The sequence below is a fragment of the Petaurus breviceps genome, unplaced genomic scaffold (assembly GCF_028583685.1).
Source record: "Petaurus breviceps papuanus isolate PSGF00001 unplaced genomic scaffold, PetGlider_PUasm1.0 175, whole genome shotgun sequence".
NCBI classification, from domain to species: domain Eukaryota; kingdom Metazoa; phylum Chordata; class Mammalia; order Diprotodontia; family Petauridae; genus Petaurus; species Petaurus breviceps.
This window is the reverse complement of record NW_027185764.1, coordinates 8,753,008-8,774,313: the sequence shown is the minus strand read 5'-3', so window position 1 is coordinate 8,774,313 and position 21,306 is coordinate 8,753,008. Positions and strand designations below refer to the sequence as shown.

The 21,306-nt window shown below is 43.3% G+C and overlaps 1 protein-coding gene across 1 annotated transcript in view; it reads left to right on the top strand.

Annotated features, from left to right (window-relative positions):
- FSCN1 (fascin actin-bundling protein 1) overlaps nt 1-21,090 on the top strand; it is a 40,784-nt gene extending 19,694 nt beyond the window's left edge. Inside the window, exons 2-5 of the mRNA XM_069084745.1 lie at nt 9,504-9,660; nt 12,335-12,456; nt 13,627-13,794; nt 18,016-21,090. Coding sequence (XP_068940846.1) covers nt 9,504-9,660; nt 12,335-12,456; nt 13,627-13,794; nt 18,016-18,218 — 650 coding nt within the window. The 3' untranslated portion in view covers nt 18,219-21,090. The remainder of the gene's footprint in view (nt 1-9,503; nt 9,661-12,334; nt 12,457-13,626; nt 13,795-18,015) is intronic.
- The last annotated feature ends 216 nt before the right edge of the window (nt 21,091-21,306 follow it).

Here is a 21,306-nt window from a genome sequence, read left to right as displayed (position 1 = left end):
ATAGATAGATAGATAGATAGATAGATAGATAGATAGATAGATAGATATGGAAAAATCAGTAGATTTAGGCCTGTGATCAGTAAAAAAAAATACCATTAAAAGTTTATAGAGCATTTTCCATAACTTTTCTAATTGGATCCTCACAACTACCCTGTGAGATAGATATCGTGGGTGTTGTGTTCCCATTTTTCAGGTAAGGAAACTGAGGCCTAGAGAAATTAAGTGACTTGCCCTTTGTCTTCCCAACTCCACACCCAGCACTCCATTCCTATGCTATGATGCCTTGATTTCCTCATCTGGAAAATGAGATGATCCATTTCAGCTCAGAATCTGTAACGCTAAGATTCTGGCTTGTCCTGGAAGTGGCCCGAGGTCTCTTCCAGATCTAAATCCTATTTTATCCTAAGTAGCTGAATAGGAATTTGAGCCTAGATCTTGACTCCTAATTCTAAATGGTGTTTTGGTTTGTTTTTCTCTTCCCCTTTATCATGTGGTTTCCTAGACGGTCTTGTTTGCTTATCCTTGGGGATTGACCATGCATAGGGAATAGAGATCAAACATGGTTATAGTGAATCCAAAGGAGGTAGACAAGTTTATTGTGTAGTAAATCCCCAAACAAACCTCCCCAAGCACAAACCTTTAGTGGTTTCCTGTTCCCCCTGAGATAAAAAATACGAGTTTTTCAGCCTGGTGAGTATAGTTTCATATTATACCCTTTCTTCCTTCAGGTTCTCCCTCCTCACCTCAGCTTCTTTTAAAGCAAGAGTTCAGGTGCCTCCTCATAGGGGAACTCTTTATTTCCCTTTTCCTTTCATCCTCCCCTCACCCCCGGTTAATATTCTTCCCCTTTCTAAATTTACCTTATATTAAACGTGCCTGAACCGTGTTGTTCCAGTAGAATGTAAGCTTCTTGAGGGCAGGCAATAATTTTTGTTTTTATCTTTGGGTCCCCCAGGACCTCGCATGGTAGTTAGCTATACTATGTGCTCAGATATGTGTTTGTGGATTAAATGAGTGACCAAATAGTCCATGCTATGGAATGTTTGCTCTGAATCTGTTTGATCCGTGTTTCTGTATGGATGGGAACTGCTTGCCCATTCCCTCTCACACACACACCCCATCTGGCAGGATTTACTGAACTGTATGGCGTGTTTTCTGTTCTGTCCGCCTAGAGCTGGGGAACCCTTCACATCTGGCCCGCAGCCTGATGTACAACTTTAACTTTAGCTAAACCACACAGATATCTCTGATCTAGCCCTCGTTCAAATAACCTTGCCAAATGGGCATTCTGCTGAATGAGTGGCAATTGTGAGGCAGTTAGCGGAAGACATTTTTTTCATACTACCTTACAGAAGACTGTAAAAGAGAGACAGGCAGGTTTTTTCTTTAAGAAGACTAGTGAGCAATATCTGCCTTTGCAAGGTTATATCAGAACTTCTGTCCAATATGAGACCCAAATAAACACCACAGGGCAGGTAGATGAGAAAGCCTAATAGTGAAATCTCTTTCTTGCTTTCTCTTTTTTGTCAGATTCATAGGATCATATTTAGAGTTACCAGGAAGCTTCGAGTCCATCAAGTCCAAATCAACCCTCCCCCCATTTGTAGTGTGATGTAATCTAGTGTAATTTGTAGTAAACTGAGGCACGGAAGCCACTTGTGTCGTAGTGACACACGACCGATAACAGTCTGAAACGGAAATTAACCCACTCTCTCCAGACTCTAACTTCATTGCCTTGGCTGCTTTGGGTGCCTAGTTGATAGACTTTCTGGTTTGCTTTATCCTTCTTTTTGTTTGTTTGTTTTTTGGAGGGCAATTGGGGGTAGGTGACTTGCCCGAGGTCACACAGCTAGTAAGTGTGTCAAGTGTCTGAGGTCATATTTGAACTCAGGTCCTCCTGACTCCAGGGTTGGTGCTCTGTTCACTGTGCCACCTAGCTGCCCCTTTATCCTTCTTTTTGACCACCTAAAAGTTCAGTAGCACATTCTAGTAGCCTCCTGCTTATGCTTAGGTGGGGGTGGCTCTCCTTACCTAGGGGTTCACGGTGGTCTAGATCCTGGGCAGTCACGTGTTTGGACAGCATCTGGAGTATGTGATGGGACCAGATGGGCTGAACTCTTCATTCTCCATTCCCTAATTTTTTTCTAAAGTTCTCAGCAATGGCAGGATCTTTGGCGTAGATGATTCCTATTAGTTTAACTTGGTGTGTGTGTTCCTGCGTGAGGGGTGTTCACGGTTTGGGTTTTTTCTTTCTAATTCATTCATTGGCTGTGTCCACCCCACCTACCTCCCAAACAAGGGAGCCAGTTTCTGACTCGGTGCATTCCTTGGGTCATACCAATTATGAGTTGGCGGTTCCACCAGAAACAAAGGCTCCCAGATGTGAACAAGCCCCTTTTGGTTCGTCTGCATTGACCAGCAAAGATGAAACTTGATCTGGGATTTGGTGCTGGGGTTGTAGCGGTAGGGGGAGGGGGAGAGAAAGAGAGGGAGAGAGAGAGAAGATTATGAAGTTAAGCAGTTTAGTAAAGCCATGCTGAGAACCGATGGAAAGCAGTATGGTGACTGTATTTGTTTGACTTGGCCAGAACCAGCTTATCCTAGGTGGGAATTTCTAATTAAACTTCCTTGACTCTAAGCCTTTCACACTGCTAATTTGGGCTCTTGGCTGCATGAAAGTTTTGGAGGAGTATAGGTTTAGATTAGGAAAGAGATCCAAGTTTTGCAAAAGCTTCCCAGTGAGAGCCTCCCATCTCCTAGGATAGCAAAACCTGCTGGCAGCTGCAGGGGGTTAGACAACAATCCCCATGTCTGTGGCTGATTGAGAATGACTTCACTGCATAGCAGCTCTCCCCCAAACCACCCTGCACTTCCCTGCAGCCTTCCCAGCAAGGCCAAGGAGGCATTATTAGCTGGCACCATTAACAATGTCTTAGCTGTTTGTCTTCTGTTTGGTTTTTGTTTTGTGGGGTTTTTTTTTATACAAATAAACAAAGGCCCTTGGTCAAAGGGTAGACAGAGACTAGTTTCCAGGGTCTTGGAGGCCCTGACTGGGGTGTCAAATGGTCAGAATTCACCTCTGCTTCCCGAGGAATCGACAGTAAATTAGAGATTAACCCTGGGAAGGGAGGCTTGCAAAGGTTTTGAACATCAGAGAAAACAAGACCAACCATCAAATTCCTGAGCAAGTGGTGAAGAAAGAAGTGTTTGAATGTAGGAGTCGGCCATTTGTTAAGTCCTTAGTGGAGTCATGGATAGATCTGAGTTCCAATCCAGCCCACGTGCTTCCTCATCACAAGTCACTTAACACAGCACCTACCTTGCAGGGTTGTTTTGAGGGTCAAATGGGATAATATTTGGAAAGTGCTTAGCATAGTGTTGTAGGTATTGTATAAATGTTTATTCCCTGCCCTATCTATGCTAGACACCGGCTTCCAATCTCTTGGGGGAGGTAGAAGGATGTGGCCTCGGGATAGCACAGCACCTGGGTGCTGCTTAAATGCAGCTAGATAATTCCACCGAGACCACAGATTAATGAGACTAGGACAGCAGCTGCAAAGGCAGTTGTTACTCAGGCATTTCAGCCTGTCCAACTCTTTGTGACCCCATTTGGGGTTTTCTTGGCGGAGTGGTTGCCATTTCCTTCTCTGGCTCATTTTGCAGATGAGGAAGCAGATGCAAACAGGGTGAAGTGACTTGCCCAGGGTCACACAGCTAATAAATGTCAGAGGCCAGATTTGAACTCTGGAAGATGAGTCTTCCTGACTTTTCAGGCCTGGCCCTCTGTGCGCCATGGCACCATCCAGCTGCCCAAAGGCACAAGAGGGAGTTACTGCTTGCCTAGTACCGCTCATTGACTTTTAACAGAAGATGCTTCCGTGAGTGTGAGAGCTTTAGTGGGTGATGGTTTGTCTGCTCTACACTGGGTGGTTACAATGACCAGTCTTGAACCCAAACAGAGATAGGGATGTTCTGTCCAGGAGCTGTGGGTGCCAAATGTCATATCCACTCTCAGACAAGAACAGTATGTTGGTCGGCTTTGCTCAACTCTGTCTGTATTCCACAGGAAGGTTCTTTTGGAGAGGAGGGAGGGGAGAGATATCAGTCTGGCAATAAGTAATAGAAGAATAAAAGGCATAAAAACAATTTAAAAAAATTCATATATGACTACTAGACTTAGTTACTTTTGTTGAACTTTTAAAATATTAAATTTATTTTTAGTTTTCAATATTTGCTTTTATAAGATTTTTGAGTTCCAAATTTTCCTCTCCCTCTTCCCCAAGCCAGCTTCCAATCTGATATAGGCTGTACATGTATGATTATATTAAACACTTTTCCACATTGGTCATGTTGTAAAGAGGAAACAGAACCAAAGGGAAAAACCAAACAAAAAAAGAGAAAATAGTATGTATACTTTGATCTGCATTCTGAGCCCATAGTCCTTTCTTGGGATGTGGGTGGCATTTTCCATCATGAGTCTTTTGGAATTATCTTAGATCACTGCATTGCTGAGAAGAGCCAAGTCTAACAAAGTCTAACAAAGCACAGTATTCTCATGGTTCTGCTTACTTCACTCAGCATCAGTTCAGAACTTTTTTTTTTAACTTTAATGTGGGATGCTTTCCATGGGAGAGAGAATTCAGAAAAGGAGGTAATGCAAAAACAAAACATATTTTTAAAAATTTTTAAGTTGATGCAAACAATTGTTAAAATTTCCTAAACTTTATAATGAACTATTTTAAGGTTTTTGCAATTGTTATTAAATAAGCATCTTGTGAGGGGGAAATAAAGTTAATGCAACATCATTTGGCGGAAGCAAGCTCATTTGGGAAATAGAGTGGCAAGGCATGATGGGTGACCCAACAGCCTCAGTCTGGTTTTTGCCTCGCTGTAATCTAGTATATATACTCCCGATTATAACCTAGTAACCTTGTCCAAAAAAAAGAGAAATAGAATCTTGTATGATTTATTCTGGAAGAAGCCACCCTGGTTCAATAAAACATGCTTTCCTTTTCTAAATGATTACAGTGATCTAAACGTTCTAGATTTTTACTAGGACCCCAGTAAAGCCCTTCAGCAATGGTAGGAAGATTTCAGTCCTCTTCCTTTAAAAAACAGAATAAACTCAGCACCTCTCCCTTTTGTCAGATTCTTTTCTTAAGGTCACAGCCATCACATCTCTGAATTCTAGGCAGCTCTAGTAAGTAGTTTGGGGTTATTTGAAATGATTGGAAGCAACAAAACATTCTCTTACCATTTCCTCCCTTTTCTTGGATTTCATTTTCCTGCTCGTTTTTGTAGATCTCTTTAAAATGACAGCTCTTTCCTTCTCACTGGGATCCTTGCCAGTCCTAGGAGTGCTCAGCTGTAGTAAGACTGTAGACGTCTGTCTGCCTTTTGTCCATAATCACTGACCCATCCCTTCCTCTTTTCTTTGACCTCCCTGCTCATATGTACTTTATTTTTTTATTGTCATTTGTATTCATTGCCAAAGCCTTGGTTCGTTCATTCTGAGCTTTTGTATTGATGGTGGATGGACATTATGTAACATCTCGGGCTTACAGAGCACTTGGCATAGACTCATGTTTGATCCTCACAATGGCCCTGTAAGGTGGAGGGCATTAGTAATCTCTTCTACTAAGAAGGGTTGGAGTGAAGGAGGATACACACTCAGGTTCTCTCCTGACTCTAAGCCTAGTATTTTTCCTCTACCTACTGCCTTTGCAGGTCCAGAAATAATGATAACATTCTTACTGTGTTATTATTGTGGTTGGGTCGTTCATGCCATGACCCCACTTGGGGTTTTCTTGCCAGAGGTACTGGAGTGGTTTGCCATTTCCTTCTCCAGTTCATTTTACAGATGAGGAACCTGAGACAGACAGGGTGAAATGACTTGTCCAAGGTCACACAGCTAGTAAGTGTCCGAGACCAGGATTTGAACTCAGGAAGATGAGCCTTCTTGACTCCAAGCCCAGGGCTATATATATTGCACCACTTAGCTGCCTGTTCTTACACTACTGGGTTCATTTTGTTTGTTTGGTAAGAAAATTGTTACTCATCAATTATTTGTCCTTACCTGTTGGGGTTTTGTTTTTTAATCTTAGTTAATCAGTGAGTTTCCTGTGTATTCATATCTCTCTCTCCCTCTCTCTTCCTTTCCCCCTCTCTCCCTGTCTCCCTCTCCCTCTCCTTTCTTTCCCTCCCCTTCTCCCCCTCTCTCCCTCTTCCTCCCCACCTTTGCCTCCCATGGCATTTACCATTTTGGCACAGGACTTAATGCAGACTTAGCCTGCCAGAGTTCAGAACTCCCTAGCTCAGGCAATACACCAGTCTCAGTCTTCCAGAACGGAAGGGTTACAACATATGCAGCCATGGGTGCACATCCACCCCGTCACCTCCCATTGGGGCAGCTAGATGATACAGTGGATAGAGCACCAGGCCTATAGTCAGGAAGACCTGAGTTAAAATCCAGCCTCAGACATTTACTAACTAATGTGACGTTGGGTAAGTCACTTAACCCTGTTTGCCTCTGTTTCCTCATCTATAAAATGAGCTGGAGAAGGAAAAGGCAAACCACTCCAGTATCTCTGGCAAGAAAACCCCAAATGGGGCCATGGAGAGTTGGACAGGACAGGATTGATCAACAACCATTCTCGACTACATAGATCACTTTAGATCATTTTTCCCCCATATTGAGAAAGCTTATGTCTGAGTTTACATCAGTTCTCCAGAGGGATGGAATCCTTCTATCTTTTTTCTTACAACATTGAAATCCATTCTCCTAAAATCACAGGAGAATCATGCTATGACCAGTTCTCCATTTGTGCCTGGGAGTTGTAGCGCCAACAGCAACTGTGAATATGGGCGTAGTGCTCAATTATAAAATATAACAGACTTCTCATAAAGAAGACAGAAGCAAAACATTTATTTAGACACCAGAAAGCTGAATTCATCATAGTAGCAAAGAAGTTAATACACCATAACAGCACAGAGAATCACACCATCCTTTAGCCTTCTCGCAAACCAACACTCACAAGCCTATCTGTCTGCCTCCAGTGCATCTTCTCAGCCCTTGGTCTCTAACTGCTCTGGCTTTTAGCTTCCTATGGGCTCTGCTCCACCCTCCCACCACAGGCTCCATGTGACTACATTTGCCCTATTAGGAGGTGAGGAAGGTCTTCAAATTCCCATTACCATTACAGGAGATAACAGCCACTTTCTTTGAAAGGTCACATCAATTTTGCTTAAACAGACAGTCAGAATCTTGTTGAAAATGAAAAGTACCCTTGCTGCTTTCTTTACTTGTTTGCTAAATTATGTATAAATTGTAATAGCTATAAGATAGTTATATAAGCTTTTATATATATAAGCTATAATGGCTGCATAAGAATTATATGAACTATATTACATGTTTTAATGGCTATATAATAGTTATGTAAGCTAATACACATACTTACATTATATGTAATATAAGCTATAATAGTTATATGTCATATATAAGAAATTAAATATACATTATATTTTATATGCACTATAATAGCTTATGTGATAGTTATACTTATATATAATAATATATATAATATAATATATAATATTAAATATATAATATATAATATATATATTTAAGCTGTTAAATGTATAAGCTATAATGGAGTCATATAAGCTATTACATATGCATTATTATATATAATAGCTAGATAAAATTATATATGTAAAAGCTGTAACTGTATTATAGCTTTAAGCTGCACTTTGAGACACAATAAATCCCTCCAAGACTCTTTAAAAAAAACCCAACAAATCCAACTCCCATTGACTTTTATGTCAAATAGCTTGATAAAGTAGTTCTCAGATTGGAGTGGGAGTGGGGGGGAGGGGCATCGTATGAGCAGATGGCATTTCTGACCCTTTGACCTTTCACCCATACTTTACCCAGAAGTCATCTCTCAGCCATTGGGAAAGCTCTGGCTTCCAAGGGTTATGGGTCTCTAGAGGAGTTTGTGGTACGAGCTGGGAGCTAACACCCTCTTGTACTGGGATCTCAGTTAACCACTCTTACACATAGCCTATATGTGTGTTGGGGGGGGAGTCACCTCTTAGCCTGGTGTTCCCACTAGGATGGGCTACTTTTTAAGAAGGGGAGTCAGTGGTATAGGGGTTACTTTGATGAGAAAGAGGTGAAGGAAGCAGGCAAGAAGCAGCTAGTATGGGAATTTGTTTTGCTTGACTATGCAGATGTGTTTTTTCTTTTTCTAAATGGAGGAGGAGGGTTATAGATAAGATGGAGGGAAAAGGGATAGGGAAAGCCAAGAAAAAGAAAACAAAGAACAGAGGGTTGTTGAAGCATTTTTAAGTTCATAGAAAGGAGCAAAAGGAAGGAAGGAGAGGGAATCAGAACCCTTCTGAAAATTACATGTTGCATTCATTATATATTTCAAAAAGCAAGCTATATGTAATAGAAGTTCACAGTTTCACGTTTAATCTTTATTTTTCTCATCTTCTAATTTTTTTCTAGACTACTAAAATGTTCATAGAATTTGATGTTTAAGTTCAGAATGAAAAAATATGTTTTTAAGAGACTAGGTGACGGAAGTGACCTAGTTTGGAGAGTTTCTAACCACATCATGTCCCTGTGACAGATACATTTTTAGAATTCATAGCACCAGTGTTGTTCCTGTTGATGTTGAATGCTTCTTTATATTTTTTAATTTGTTTTCAGTTGTCAATATTTACTTTTACAAGATTTTGAGTTCCAAATTTATCCCCCTCCCGCCCTTCTTTCCTCCCCAAGCTTGCAAACAATCTGATATAGGCTATGTTTGTACAATCATATTAAAACATATTTCCACATTAGTCATGTTGTGAAAGAAGAATCAGAAACAAAGGGAAAAACCATGAGAGAGAAAATTAAAAAAAAAAAACCAACTCAACAACAAAAAAGAAAATGGTATGCTTTGATCTGCATTCAGACTCTATAGTTTTTTCTCCGGATGTGGATGGCATTTTCCATCAGGAGTCTTTTGGAATTGTCTTAGATCATTGGATCACTGAGAAGAACTAAGTCTATCAAAGTTGATCCTCAAACAATGTTCCTGTTACTGTGCACAGTGTTCTCCTGGTTCTGCTCACTTAACTCAGCATCAGTTCATGTAAGTCTTTCCAGGCTTTTCTGAAATCAGCCTGCTCAGCATTTCTTACAGTGCAAAGGTATTTCATTACGTTCATATAACTATAACTTGTTCAGCCAATCCCCTATTGATGGGCATCCCCTCAATTTCTAATTCTTTGCTATCACAAAGACAGCTGCTGTAAATATTTTTGCACATGTGGATCCTTTAGAGAACTTATGATAGATTGGGAGCTGCCATTTTATTCTGTCTTAGCAGATCCTACCATCCATCTCTGCATTCTCTTGGGGATGCTGCTGTAGGCTGACTTGGGCTTAGATAGATGAGGGAAATTGTGCTGGCCCAAGAGGATCTTACCTTTTTTTACTCCCTCTGCAGGAATGGACCTCTCCGCCAATCAGGATGAAGAGAGTGACCAAGAAACTTTCCAACTAGAGATCAATAGGGACACTAAGAAGTGTGCTTTCCGGACCCACACTGGCAAGTACTGGACCCTAACATCCAATGGTGGAATACAGTCTACTGCTTCAACCAAGTGAGTACCTGGGCTAAGGGCGAGGCTTCTTTTTTTTTGAGAGACTGGTTCTCCCTCTCTGTCTCCCATTGCAGCAGCCACTCACAAGATAAAACTCCGTTGCCGATAGGCGTGGCTGCTCCATTTCTGGGCCGACCTTGATTGTCCTCCTGGCCCCACGTGTAGGGGCTTATTACCATATTATTGCCAGGTTTAGTGCAGACACGCAGGTGGTTTTAGTTCTATTGTAGTTCACAGCTCCCGAATTCGAATTTGTAAGTCCTGTTGCCTCAGTCTCCCCAGGAAGCATAAGCCACCATGTGCGCAGTCCTGGGAGGCTTTCTAGTCTAGCTTAGTTAGACAATTGAGTGGGCCACTGGCTAAGAGTAGCTGTGCTTCTGATGTGGAAGGAAGAAAAGCTGTGTCACTTTCCCAACCAGAGGGCTCTTTCTGGCGATCTCTAGTTTCTTCATTGGCTTTGATGATCAATGTTGATCCCTCCTTGCTGCCACTGACCATCAGCCTGGATTCAGACTCTTGGGCTTAAACTATACCCATATGCTTGTAGTGGAGACTTACTGGACCTGAAAACTCAGAGGGAAGTCTGTGTTTCAAAGAGGTATGAGGCTGCTGAACCATCTAGCCTGGCTACCTACAATGTATGGGAAAAAAGGTTGCTCAAAAAGCCAAATTGAGAGCTTAGAATAAGCGTTCTTAACCTGGGGCTCATGAACTTTTTTTCTTAATATTTAATGACTTTTATATAATTGACTTTTTATTCTTACATACTTTATTTAATGCATTTAAAAACATGAAAAGTGATCCATAGACTTCACCAGATTGCCATAAGGGTCCAGGGTTAAAAGAAGGTGAAGAATCCCTGGTTTAGAGTATATGAAAGTACCTAAATATCTTTAACCCCTTTTCTACCCAAAAGATTTTCTTCAGAGTCCCTTTGATCTGTGTCCGGTGTAGAAACAGGACTGAGCCAGAGGGGTTATATGAAACTTGCCTCTTTTGTAAATCAACAAGTATTTATTAAAGGACCTACTGTGGACCAGGGGCTATCACCAGTCGTCCTGATCTATATTTGACCGCTGGACCCAGATGGCTCTGGAGGAGGAAGTGAGGCTGGTGACCTTGCACAGCCCTCCTCGCTTAAATCAGTCACCATGAAAAGTCATGGCATCAGCTTCATGACGTCATGGTCCTCTTCAGGAACAAAGGACAATCAGCAACAGTACTGTGGGCCAGGCCTCTGCAATCAGTGATGTAGACGAGATATTTTCAGAAGGATTGAACCCTTTGGGATCACAGGATCTTAGACGTGAAACAGGAAAGAACCTCAGAAACCAACTTTTCTAGCCTTAAATAATTTGCCCAATGTCACACGTGTAGTGACAGGGACAGTATTCGAACCCAAGTCTTTAGACTCCATTCCCTGTATTTTTTCTGCCATATTGCTTCAAGTGACATTTATCTTAACATGGCAGGGGTTCAAGTGCCCACTGCCCTCGGCAGTGGAGAAGATAAACTTAGGTAAGCAATCGTCCCCATCCTCATGGAATCTTTGCCCTTCTATGATGGGCTAGGATGCAAACCACACAGCTATAGTACAGATGTGCATTAAAGTTGGAAAATAAATTGTGTGAAGTAAAAGGAAGGAAGAAAACATGATTTAGGAATAGTGCATTAATGTATTTCAAGAGCTTGGGGAAGAAGATATGGAAACATGAGGAATTTGAAAGGTGGAAATAGGACTCCTTTCTTGAAACTTCAGGAATCAATCAGTAGTCAGTCAAACGTTTATTGAGTGCCTACTATGTACTAGGCATTGTGTTAAGCACAGGGGACACAAAAAAAGGCAAAAGATGGGCTCCACCTTCTGGGACTTCACAATCTCATGGGAGCAGAACGATGCTTGAACTAGGGCATTTTTCTTGACCAACCAGAGCCCCAGCAGGGATTGTATGGCCCTTAAACCAAGTTGAATCCTAGGTTATGAAAATGTCATTGTGTCTTATGAGACCAGCAACCTAGGTTTTAGGGTTAATTGGCTTGCCCTCTTGGGTGGCGCATTCACATTGCTGGGGTGAGGTTAGCTGTTACTCTTAATGTCAATCCCTTTCTGGCAGAGCGTGACTCTTGGCATAGTTGGTGGACACTTTGTTGTTCTGGTGGTATTCAGTTTTATCCAACTCTTCGTGACCCTGTTTGGGGTTTTCTTGGCCAAGATGCTGGAATGGTTTGCCATTTTCTTCTCTAGCTCATTTTATAGGGGAAGAAATTGAGGCAAACAGGGTGAAGTGACTTACCCAGGGTCTCACAACTAGTAAATGTCTGAGGCTGAATTTGAACTCAGGTCTTCCTCACTCTAAGCCCAGCGCTTTATCCCCTGCCCAACCCCGCTGCCCCAGGGGTGGGCTCTAGGCATGTATTTTCATACATGATCAATGAAGATGAACTGTTTTGCTTAAATGCATTTATTTGCTACAAGGGAGGGTTCTTTGGGGTATATGGGGGGGAGGAATCCTTTGGAAATGATGATAATCTTTAAAAAAACATAAACCCATTTAGATTCAGGACACAATTGTTTGGCTGTCCATTTCCATATTTGAAGGTAGGTTGTGGTGTCCTGAGAGGTTCGGGCAGGCCCTCATAACGTCTGCTTCTGCTTGGGTCCCTGGGTCCTCAGGAACGCCAGCTGCTACTTTGACATAGAATGGTGTGACAAGCGGATCACTCTCAAGGCTGCCAATGGGAAATATGTCACCGCAAAGAAAAATGGACAACTGGCGGCCTCTGTGGAAGCTGCAGGTGAGACTGACTCGGGGAGAATAGGGAGGAAAGGAAAGAGCAGTGTCCTTTAGGATTCATTTTAAGAAGCGGTAAGGCTTTCCCATTTGTAATTTTGAATTCATTAGTTCAGGGGCAGAAAACTCACTGAATCAGACAAAAAACCACTACCACCAACTGAAATCCCCCAAAGTTTGAAAAAGAAAGATACGTGTTTTCTCTGTAGAGGTACATGTGTTTTATCTTTCTTGCCATGATGGCTGGGATTGCTTTGCTTTTGGTCTTATTTGTATCTGTTGACACGAGGAACCACTATTTGCGCTAGCTTTTTCCATATAAACATCTGCTGATTTGGCATTCAGATGCCTTGTGCAAGAGTGGTTTGGGATTTTTTTTTTCTAACTGTTCTAGCAGTTAGTATGTGGTAGCAAAACAAGTGTGTCCCTTAGAGAGAATTAGATACTAAATGGGGATTTTTTTTCCTATTTTTTTATCTCCTTAAGTTTGGGAAATCATTGGCAGTCTTTTTTCCCCCCACCAGAAGGGGAGGGGGAAATGTATACTTTCTTGTACCTTTATTTTCCAGATTTCTGAAACTTTTTCTAATTAATGTTTTTGGTTTGGGGGGGTGGGGAGAAAAATTCAAACCAGAAACTCTGTGCTCATTGATAAGGGAAGGGTACTGGGTGTAAAAGACAGACCTTATCCCTGGCAGGTGACAGTGCAATTGGACAGATGAGATAAATGCCCCTCACAGAAGGGAAAAAGCTCTCCTTAAGCTGTGGCTTTGTCTGGAAAACGACCACAGGCTTCCTTGGAACCCACTCCCACCTACATCTTGACCCTCAATTGTCCAAGAATGTCATTCATGTTGCCAATGTGCAGCTCCTCTCCTGTCTCCTCAGGACCCCCATCTACTCCTTCCCATCACTCTTACAAAAATTATCCCTTTAGACCATTATAATGGTCCAAATAACTTTGTATATTCGACCTCATCGATGGTTTCATGACCCAAAGAGCCAACAGACTTCTCCTATGTTAATAAGACTTGGTGACACTTGCTTTTTGCCTAAGATGCCTCTCTCTTTTACCTTTTGCCCTCAAATCGTGAGGCAGATGGCCCTGATCGCCTTTGAATTTGGAAAGTTAACGATTCCTTTCTTCCTTTTTTGCTCCTTTCCTGTCGGGTAGGAGAAACCGAGTATTTCTTGATGAAGCTGATCAACCGGCCCATTATCGTCTTCCGTGGGGAACACGGCTTCATTGGATGCCGCAAGGTGACTGGGACCCTGGATTCCAATCGATCCTCATACGATGTGTTCCAGCTGGAATTTAACGATGGTGCCTACAATATCAAAGGTAAGTTCTGCTGTTCTTGGGGAGGGGGCCAAAGGCCTAGCCACTTCTTCCACAGCCATGCTGCTCTTGTGCAAGTAACAGGCAGGTCATGACTTTGGAGCTGGAATAGATTGTAGAGACCGTGTAGTCCAGCCCTTTCATTTTACATTTAAGGAAACTGAGGCCTAGAGGAGTTACTTATAGGGTCTCATAGGTAGCAGGCAACAGGTGAGATTTGAACTCAGGTCCTCTGACTCTAAATCTTTAAAATTCTCAAAATACGATCTTTCTGTTTTCTCATAGTAACTATTAGATGTGATTCAGGACAGATTTTTTGTTGTTGATTTCAGCTTTTTGGTCTGTGGACTCCTTAATAGGGCAAAAGGGCCTTATCTGTTCTATCCATCCATCATCTAGCCCTAACAGTTTTCCTGTATTAAAAAAAAGTTAGTTTAGAGGCTCAGAGTTGGAAGAGATCCAAGGGAGAATCTAGTCCAATCCACATCTGACTAAGAAACACCACCACAATATCCAGCATTTTGGATGGTGTGCAGGCTTAGAGATCTCTGGGGAGGGGGAAATCACTTTCTCAAAGGATTCTAGCTAAGAAGGGACCTCACAGGTCATTAGTCCATCCCAGCCCTTCATTTTTACAATCAAGGAAACTGAGGCCCAGAAAGGTCGTGAGTTGCCCATGATCACATAGATAATAAATGTCAACTGGACCGAACCTCTTGGCCTGCGGAGGCCAGAACTGAGCAGACAGAGCAGGCAAGAACAGCTGTGCAGAGACTAAGACACACGTTTATTGTCTATAGCGAGGGAAATGACTTGTAAATGAGGAGGGAAACTAGACCCATGTGCCTCGGGGCCCCTCTAGTGACAGTTATAACTGTTCCTTCTGGCCTCCCCAGGCCATGAGGTGTCGTCCAGTTGATGGAGCAGAGGTGGGTCCTCTGATGCCTAAGCTAATACTTCTTTTCCTTACTCATAGACTTAGTATGAGAGCCCCCAAAATACCATAGGGATCATCTAGGCAAAGTACTTACCCAGAGAGGGAAACTGAGACCCAGAGAAGGGACTTGGTCCAGACTGACACATGGAGTCAGTGGCAGGTACGAGGGCTAGAGCCCAGTGTCCTGTTGTTCGGGCCTGAGCTTTCATCAACCCTTCCCAGCACACACTTCCTTTCCATCACCCATAGACTGACAGATGCACGTAGATGCTCAGGAACACTCCCCCAACACCCATGTGGAGAGGGATGGGACCCTGATTGCCCTTTGTCCTCAGGGACTCCACTCTCATTGCCTGTCCTTCTGCTCTTAGATAGCTAATCATGAGAACGTTTTTCTTTCTTAGCCTCCAGTTCTGCTTGTGAATGTCAGCCCACTTGGTTCCGAAGCCAGATAGAACAAGTTACTCCTTCTTCCATGACAACCATAAACATACTTAAGGACATCTGTCCTCTCTTTTCTCCCACCTCCTAACTATCTTGGACCAGATTTTTTTTTCTTCTCTAGATTCCTTTCTGTGTCTTTAAAAAATTCAGATTTGAATCTACATTGTACTTTCTTACATTACTTTTTGGGGGAAGGGTCCAGATGTGTGAGTTAATCAGCATAGGGAGCTCCCAGTCTGGAAATGCCTTCTATCAATGCACATAAACAGCGACTTTATAAAATTCAGAGGCCTAGAATTGCCTGGAAGGCATGAATGACTTGTCCGTGGTGTGATGTATAAAAACTCTGTATTCTTACCTTCTGGTAATGTCTGATATTACAAACTGCCTTGTGGGTCTTTGGGGCTCTCCAGTGATGTTTTAAGCTGTTCATCTGATGAATTATCAACTTGGGTTTCCCATTAGTATGGAAAGAAATTTGTACTAGAACTCCTAAAGTCTGGGTTCTAAGTCCTGGCTTTGCCACTAACAGTTAAGTTGGGTGTCTTAGGAAAGAGGTTTTCATCTCTTGAATCTTATTTAGTTGCTTTTAAAAAATGTGGACAGACTAGATTTTTTTCTTAAAAAATTTTTTTTATATCTTCTGTTTTCCTATCACTTAAGTCTCCCCCTATATTCATTCCCGCCCCCCCCCCCTTAGAGAGCAATTACAAAGAATGTAAACATTGAAAAAATCTGATGTTCTGTGCGTGCACTTGTGAACCCTAGTCCTAGCAGAGGAGCCAGGAGAGGTTAGATTAGATAATTTCTGAGGTCACTTCCATGGAGCACTGGAAAAGAGCCTGGATTTGGAGTCACCGAGTTTGCGTTTTAATTCAGCCACTTCTTATGAACCTTGGGTAACAACCTCTTTGGGTCTCAGTTTCTTCATCTGTCAAATAAAGGAGTTGCTTTAGAGAAAGGGTTCTTAACATGGGATCTGTGAACTTGTTCCCTTAATAATTTGATAACTGGATTTCAGTATAATTGGTATCCTTTTTAGTCTTAGGGGCTTTATTTTATGAACTTAAAAACACTTCTGAGGAGGGGTCTATGGGCATTACCAGATTACCCGAAGGGTCCGTGACAAAAAATGGTTAAGAATCCTTGCGTTGGCGGATCCCCTAACACTTCTTCCAGGTCCAGATTTGATTGACTCATTGTAGATGTGACTGATCCCTGCATCTTTCTCAGGGGCATATCTCAACAGATGTTAATGACATGGTGGTTCTTATCTCTCCTGAAACCTCATTAGGCAGGGAGCCAAGGGCTAGAGGACAGTGGAATGTTCCCTTATCTGTTTGCTGGAGTCCCATTCCATCAATAGAAGTCACCCAAAGTCCCATTTCTCCTCTAAGTGAAACCCTCCACTCCCCCACTGGTTCTATTCACTGAAAATATTAATCAGCCGGTAAGAGTTCTAGGGACATCACTTGGCTGTTTTAGTCACTGCTCCCAAGGAAAGTTGGGGAAAAAGGGGGAGCAGCCTTTTTAAAAAATTATAAATTGTAAAGTCTTGAAGGGAGTAGTGCTGACTTAAATGCCAAAGCGTTGGAAGGGACACCCAAGGCTTCTCCTTGAAGTTTGGGTAGTTTAATGGAAAGTGCTGGCACCTGGGCCCTGAGACTGAATCTTGGCTCGGCCTCTGACTCTTGACCTTCTCCAATCATCATTTTTTTCCTCTGACCTAGAGGATCTGAGGGTTCCCTTCCAGCTTTGAATCTTTGACGTGATGAAAGAAGTCACCTAAAGACAAAGGAGTCACACTACAAGACTTGGGCATGAAACATGAAAAGCTTCCTATCTTCCAGGAAATGCTATAGACTGAAAGCACAGCTTGAAGACATTTAGACAAAACCAAGGGTTTATCAAAGTGAAGGTCAGCATTTTGGGGAATGTTTTCCTCATGACATGCCTCTGTCAGAGAAAGATTCCTGAGCTGGTGAGGGAGTTTGAGATTGATACAAGATGGTAATTCAGTTCAGCAAATTCTTAGTACGTGAGGGACAAGTACCTAATTCTGAGGGGTACAGAGACAGCAAGAAACGAATTGTCTGTGGTAGGAATGGGGAACCTTTGACTTCAAGGCCATATGTGGCCCTCTAGGTCCTCAAGTGGGACTTTTTGACTGAATCCAAACTTCACAGAACAAGTCCAGGAAAACCTGAGTTCAAATTTGGCCTTGGACACTTATTAGCTGTGTGACCTGGGCAAGTCGCATCACCCTATTTGCCTCAGTTTCCTCATCTGTCAAATGAGCTGGAGAAGGAAATGGCAAACCACTCTAGTGTCTTTGCCAAGAAAACCCCAAATGGGGTCACAAAGAGTCAGACATAACTGACCAACAATAACAATTAATTAAATTATTTCATAAAATTTAATAAGGATCAATGATATTTAAAAAACACAGCACTGGGGGCGGCTAGGTGGCGCAATGAATAGAGCACTGGCCTGGAGTCAGGAGGACCTGAGTTCAAATTCGGACTCAGATACTTAACACAAAAACTAGCTGGGTGACTTTGGGCAAGTCACTTAACCCCAATTGTCTTCCAAAAAAACCAAAAAAAAACCCCACAGCACTGTGCCTGTTGCATTCTAGGCCCTTATGAAATGCATGTTCTGTTCTCCAGGGAAGCTGTCAGTTGAGCTTGAATCATGGGGAAAGGGGAAAGCAGTTTATGACTGTGTAGTGAAGGCAGGCTCAGTGTTTGGGAGGTACCTAGTAATCTGGGGCTAGAAAGGTGGGCTGAACTCCAGGTGTTTTGGTGACAAGTATTCATTCTGTTCTCCTTCTCCCTCTGCAGACTCTACTGGGAAGTACTGGATGGTGGGAAATGAGTCGTCTGTCACCAGCAGCAGCAATACTCCCGTGGACTTCTTTTTCGAGTTCTGCGACTACAACAAAGTAGCCATCAAGACCAATGGCCGGTATCTGAAGGGTGACCATGCTGGGGTGCTGAAAGCTTCCACAGAGGCCATTGACCCTTCCACACTCTGGGAGTACTAAATGCACTTTAGCGTTGGGTTTTCCCACCTCCTACCCAACCCCCACTCTCCCCAACCCAATTCCCAGATCCTGCCCCATGATAGTTTTTGTTTCTGCCCTTTTCCTTTCATCCATCTTGCCTCCCTCTGCTCTCTACCCTGCCCCCACCTCTATCTGTGGAAGGATTTCAGGATGGCTTGCTATTCCCACCTTTTTTTTTTTTATCTCTCTTGCCTTCTCTGTTTTCAGGGCTTTGTTTTGTGTGTTAATGGTGTGGGGGTGTGGAAAGAAGTCTATTGCCTTTCAAACTGGAAAACCCAGAGAAAATGGTGCATCATCTCATGCCTTTGTGTTTGCTTGGTTTGGGACATTCTCCTTGCCCGCCATTTTGGGGGCGGGGCAGGAAGTGTCATCAGCCTAATCCCATTCAGACAAACACAAGGAGGAATTTTAAGAATCATCTCCACCCTCTCTTCTGTGCCATAGTATGGTGCTGGTACTTTTTTTTTCCTTTTTTTTTTTTTTTTAATTCTGACCTCTGGTGACCGTCTGTGCTGCTGTTGAACCTTCCTTCCTGCCTGCTTTGACTCTGGCGAATGGTGCTATGAGTGGGCTTTCAGGGTTAGTGGGACCAGCGTTCTCTTTAACCATGGGTTAGGATGAAAGAAGCACTGAATTCTGGGACCAGGCATGAGGAAGCCAGCCTCCTCCAAGTGCCAGCCCGAATGAACCTCCCTGGACTTTGCTAGCTTCCTCAGTCCCTGGAGGACTGGCTCCTAACAGAAGACCAGCTTACCTCCTGGACTGGTCCTCTCACTGGGAGGTGGTACAACTAGAGGTTTGCTCATAGTCTTTTAGACCCAAGGACACCTCCTGCGAGACCATGGAGGCCTCACGGTGGTATTGCTAGCATCTTCTCTGCCCTAGATGGCCACCTTCCTTCCCCCCACAAGAAAAAGGTAAATGAACCAAGTGGTTCTGGGAATGACTTTCCTGCCAACTTTGACCAGATGCTTCCCTAAAGCCGGGCTCCCCCAGTGGCTAAGAGAGCATCCCACATTGAGCGTGTGGGACCCGAGTGGATTAGCTGGGCGCTCTTGGTCATAGCCAGAGCCCTCTGTCTCCATGGGAAGGTGACATCTACCTCTGGTGGCACTGACCCCCCGGGGTGCCTTCCAGTTTTTCAGCCAGGTATTCTCCCCGCCCCTCCACACCCCCCACCCTTTAGGAGAAGGAATACTATTGCCTTCAAGCATGGCTGGGTAGGTAAGGACACCCCAGCTTAGGGGTTGCTAAGCTTTAAACTTGGGGATAGAAGCCTAGCCGTATGTTACATTTTCTGCTGGCTAGAACCCAAACCTTTGGCGCTGCTACAGGCGATTGAAGAATAGTGGGCTGGATACCCTTTGGTTGGAAAGAGCCAAGCTGACTCGTTTTTTAGTTCCCTTCTCTCATTTTCCAGGAATAATGGTTGGAATTGCAAAAAGAAGGTAAAATACCCATTTGTAGATCTCATATCTTGCTTGGCGAACTTTGCACAGTGGTGGTGGTTCAGTCTTTGTGTGTGTGTGTGTTGCTTTTTTTTTTCCTTCCCCTTTATATAATCTACTGGAAACCTCTAACCTAACTGCACATTTTTTTGTTTTAACTGCTAGATGCCCGTCCCCAATTGTAGCCATTCCATTGTCCTGTGACTGGAATGCTCTTTGGGATTCATTCAACCCTTATTTTCCCAGCCCTGCTCCCCCTCCCCCTTTTCCAGGGGCTCTCCCTTCTGCAACGATGGCATGAAAATATCCTATGTTACTGGACGCAGAGAAATGACCAAAACAGTATTTTTTTTATATCTATTTATATAAGCTCTCCGTGGCACTATTCAGATGTTGTCTGTAATTGGTCTGCATTAGAATATATAACCATGTGAACGTCTGTAAGAGGTGATGCTGAACCTTCTGGGTTTATGGAGGCGCTGAGGAGGGACCCTTCTCAGTCTGCCGATTCCCTGCCCACTAGCTCTCTGTGCCTCCCTCCCCTCTTGGCTGCCTCCCTCTACCAGCTAGGGTTGGAATGTGAACTCCCCTCTGGCCCCTCTCCTAGCCTGAAGTAGTTGTGACCCCCATCCTGCTTACCACTGGGGGGCTTCTTTCTTTTGATAACCCCCCCCTTTTCTGGTGGGCTTGACTGGCTCCAGGGGGGACCCCCCCACCTGCTCCATTTTCAAACCTTGCCCAGCTCTCAAGTACGGGGGATTGCTTTCATGGCCCTTTCTGCTTGAGGGTCAGGAAGAAACATTCTAAGAGAGGACGGCTACCCATGATTGGGAGAAATTGGGAGAAAGAAGGAGAGTGCTCCCTTAGACGCCTTATACCCTTGTTGCTTTTATGGAGGTTGCCTCCTCCCCTCTGAGTCGGTGCTTAATGTCTGTAACTGGAACCCGAAATTCTTGTGGAGGGGACAGAGTAGAACCACCTCTTCCTGGTTCTTCCTTCACCATTGTATGTTGTGTTGTTAGCCCCTTGGAGCTCCAGGGGCTTTGAGACAGAACCTGTGGGAGACCAGAGCCATGTCTGAAAGAGAGAACTTAGGCAACCTGAAATCACCATGTGCTTTCTGGCCTTCCCTTGCCTTCAGCTTTGTGCACCCCGCCCCTGCCTCCATCCATCCCCAAATAAGCCATCTGGCCCCTGGTTGCCTCCTTGCTGGCTTCTCCCTGTGAAAGTAGGTTGAGAATCCTTTTCTATCTCTTGTATCAGGTGTCGTGGCTCCAAAAGCAGCCCCTTTGGGTGGTAAATTTTCAGTTTTTAAATTTTTTTTTTCCAAGTGCCATTTGTATAACTTAAATCACAAATAGCTTCAACTGGAAAATAAATAAATAAAAAGGAACAACCACAAATGCCTTTGATAGTACTCTGTGTGTTTGGGAAATGAGATGGGAAAGATTGGGAGAACTATAAATGATCCAAGATTGTGGAATGGTACGAGGAAGGGGCCCAGACCCAGGAACTGTTTTGTTCTATGAACCAAAGTCCTTTGTGTGTCAGTTCAGCTCAACAAGTATTTCTTTAATTTAGTATTTTATTTTCCGCAGTTAGATGTAAAAATATTTTTA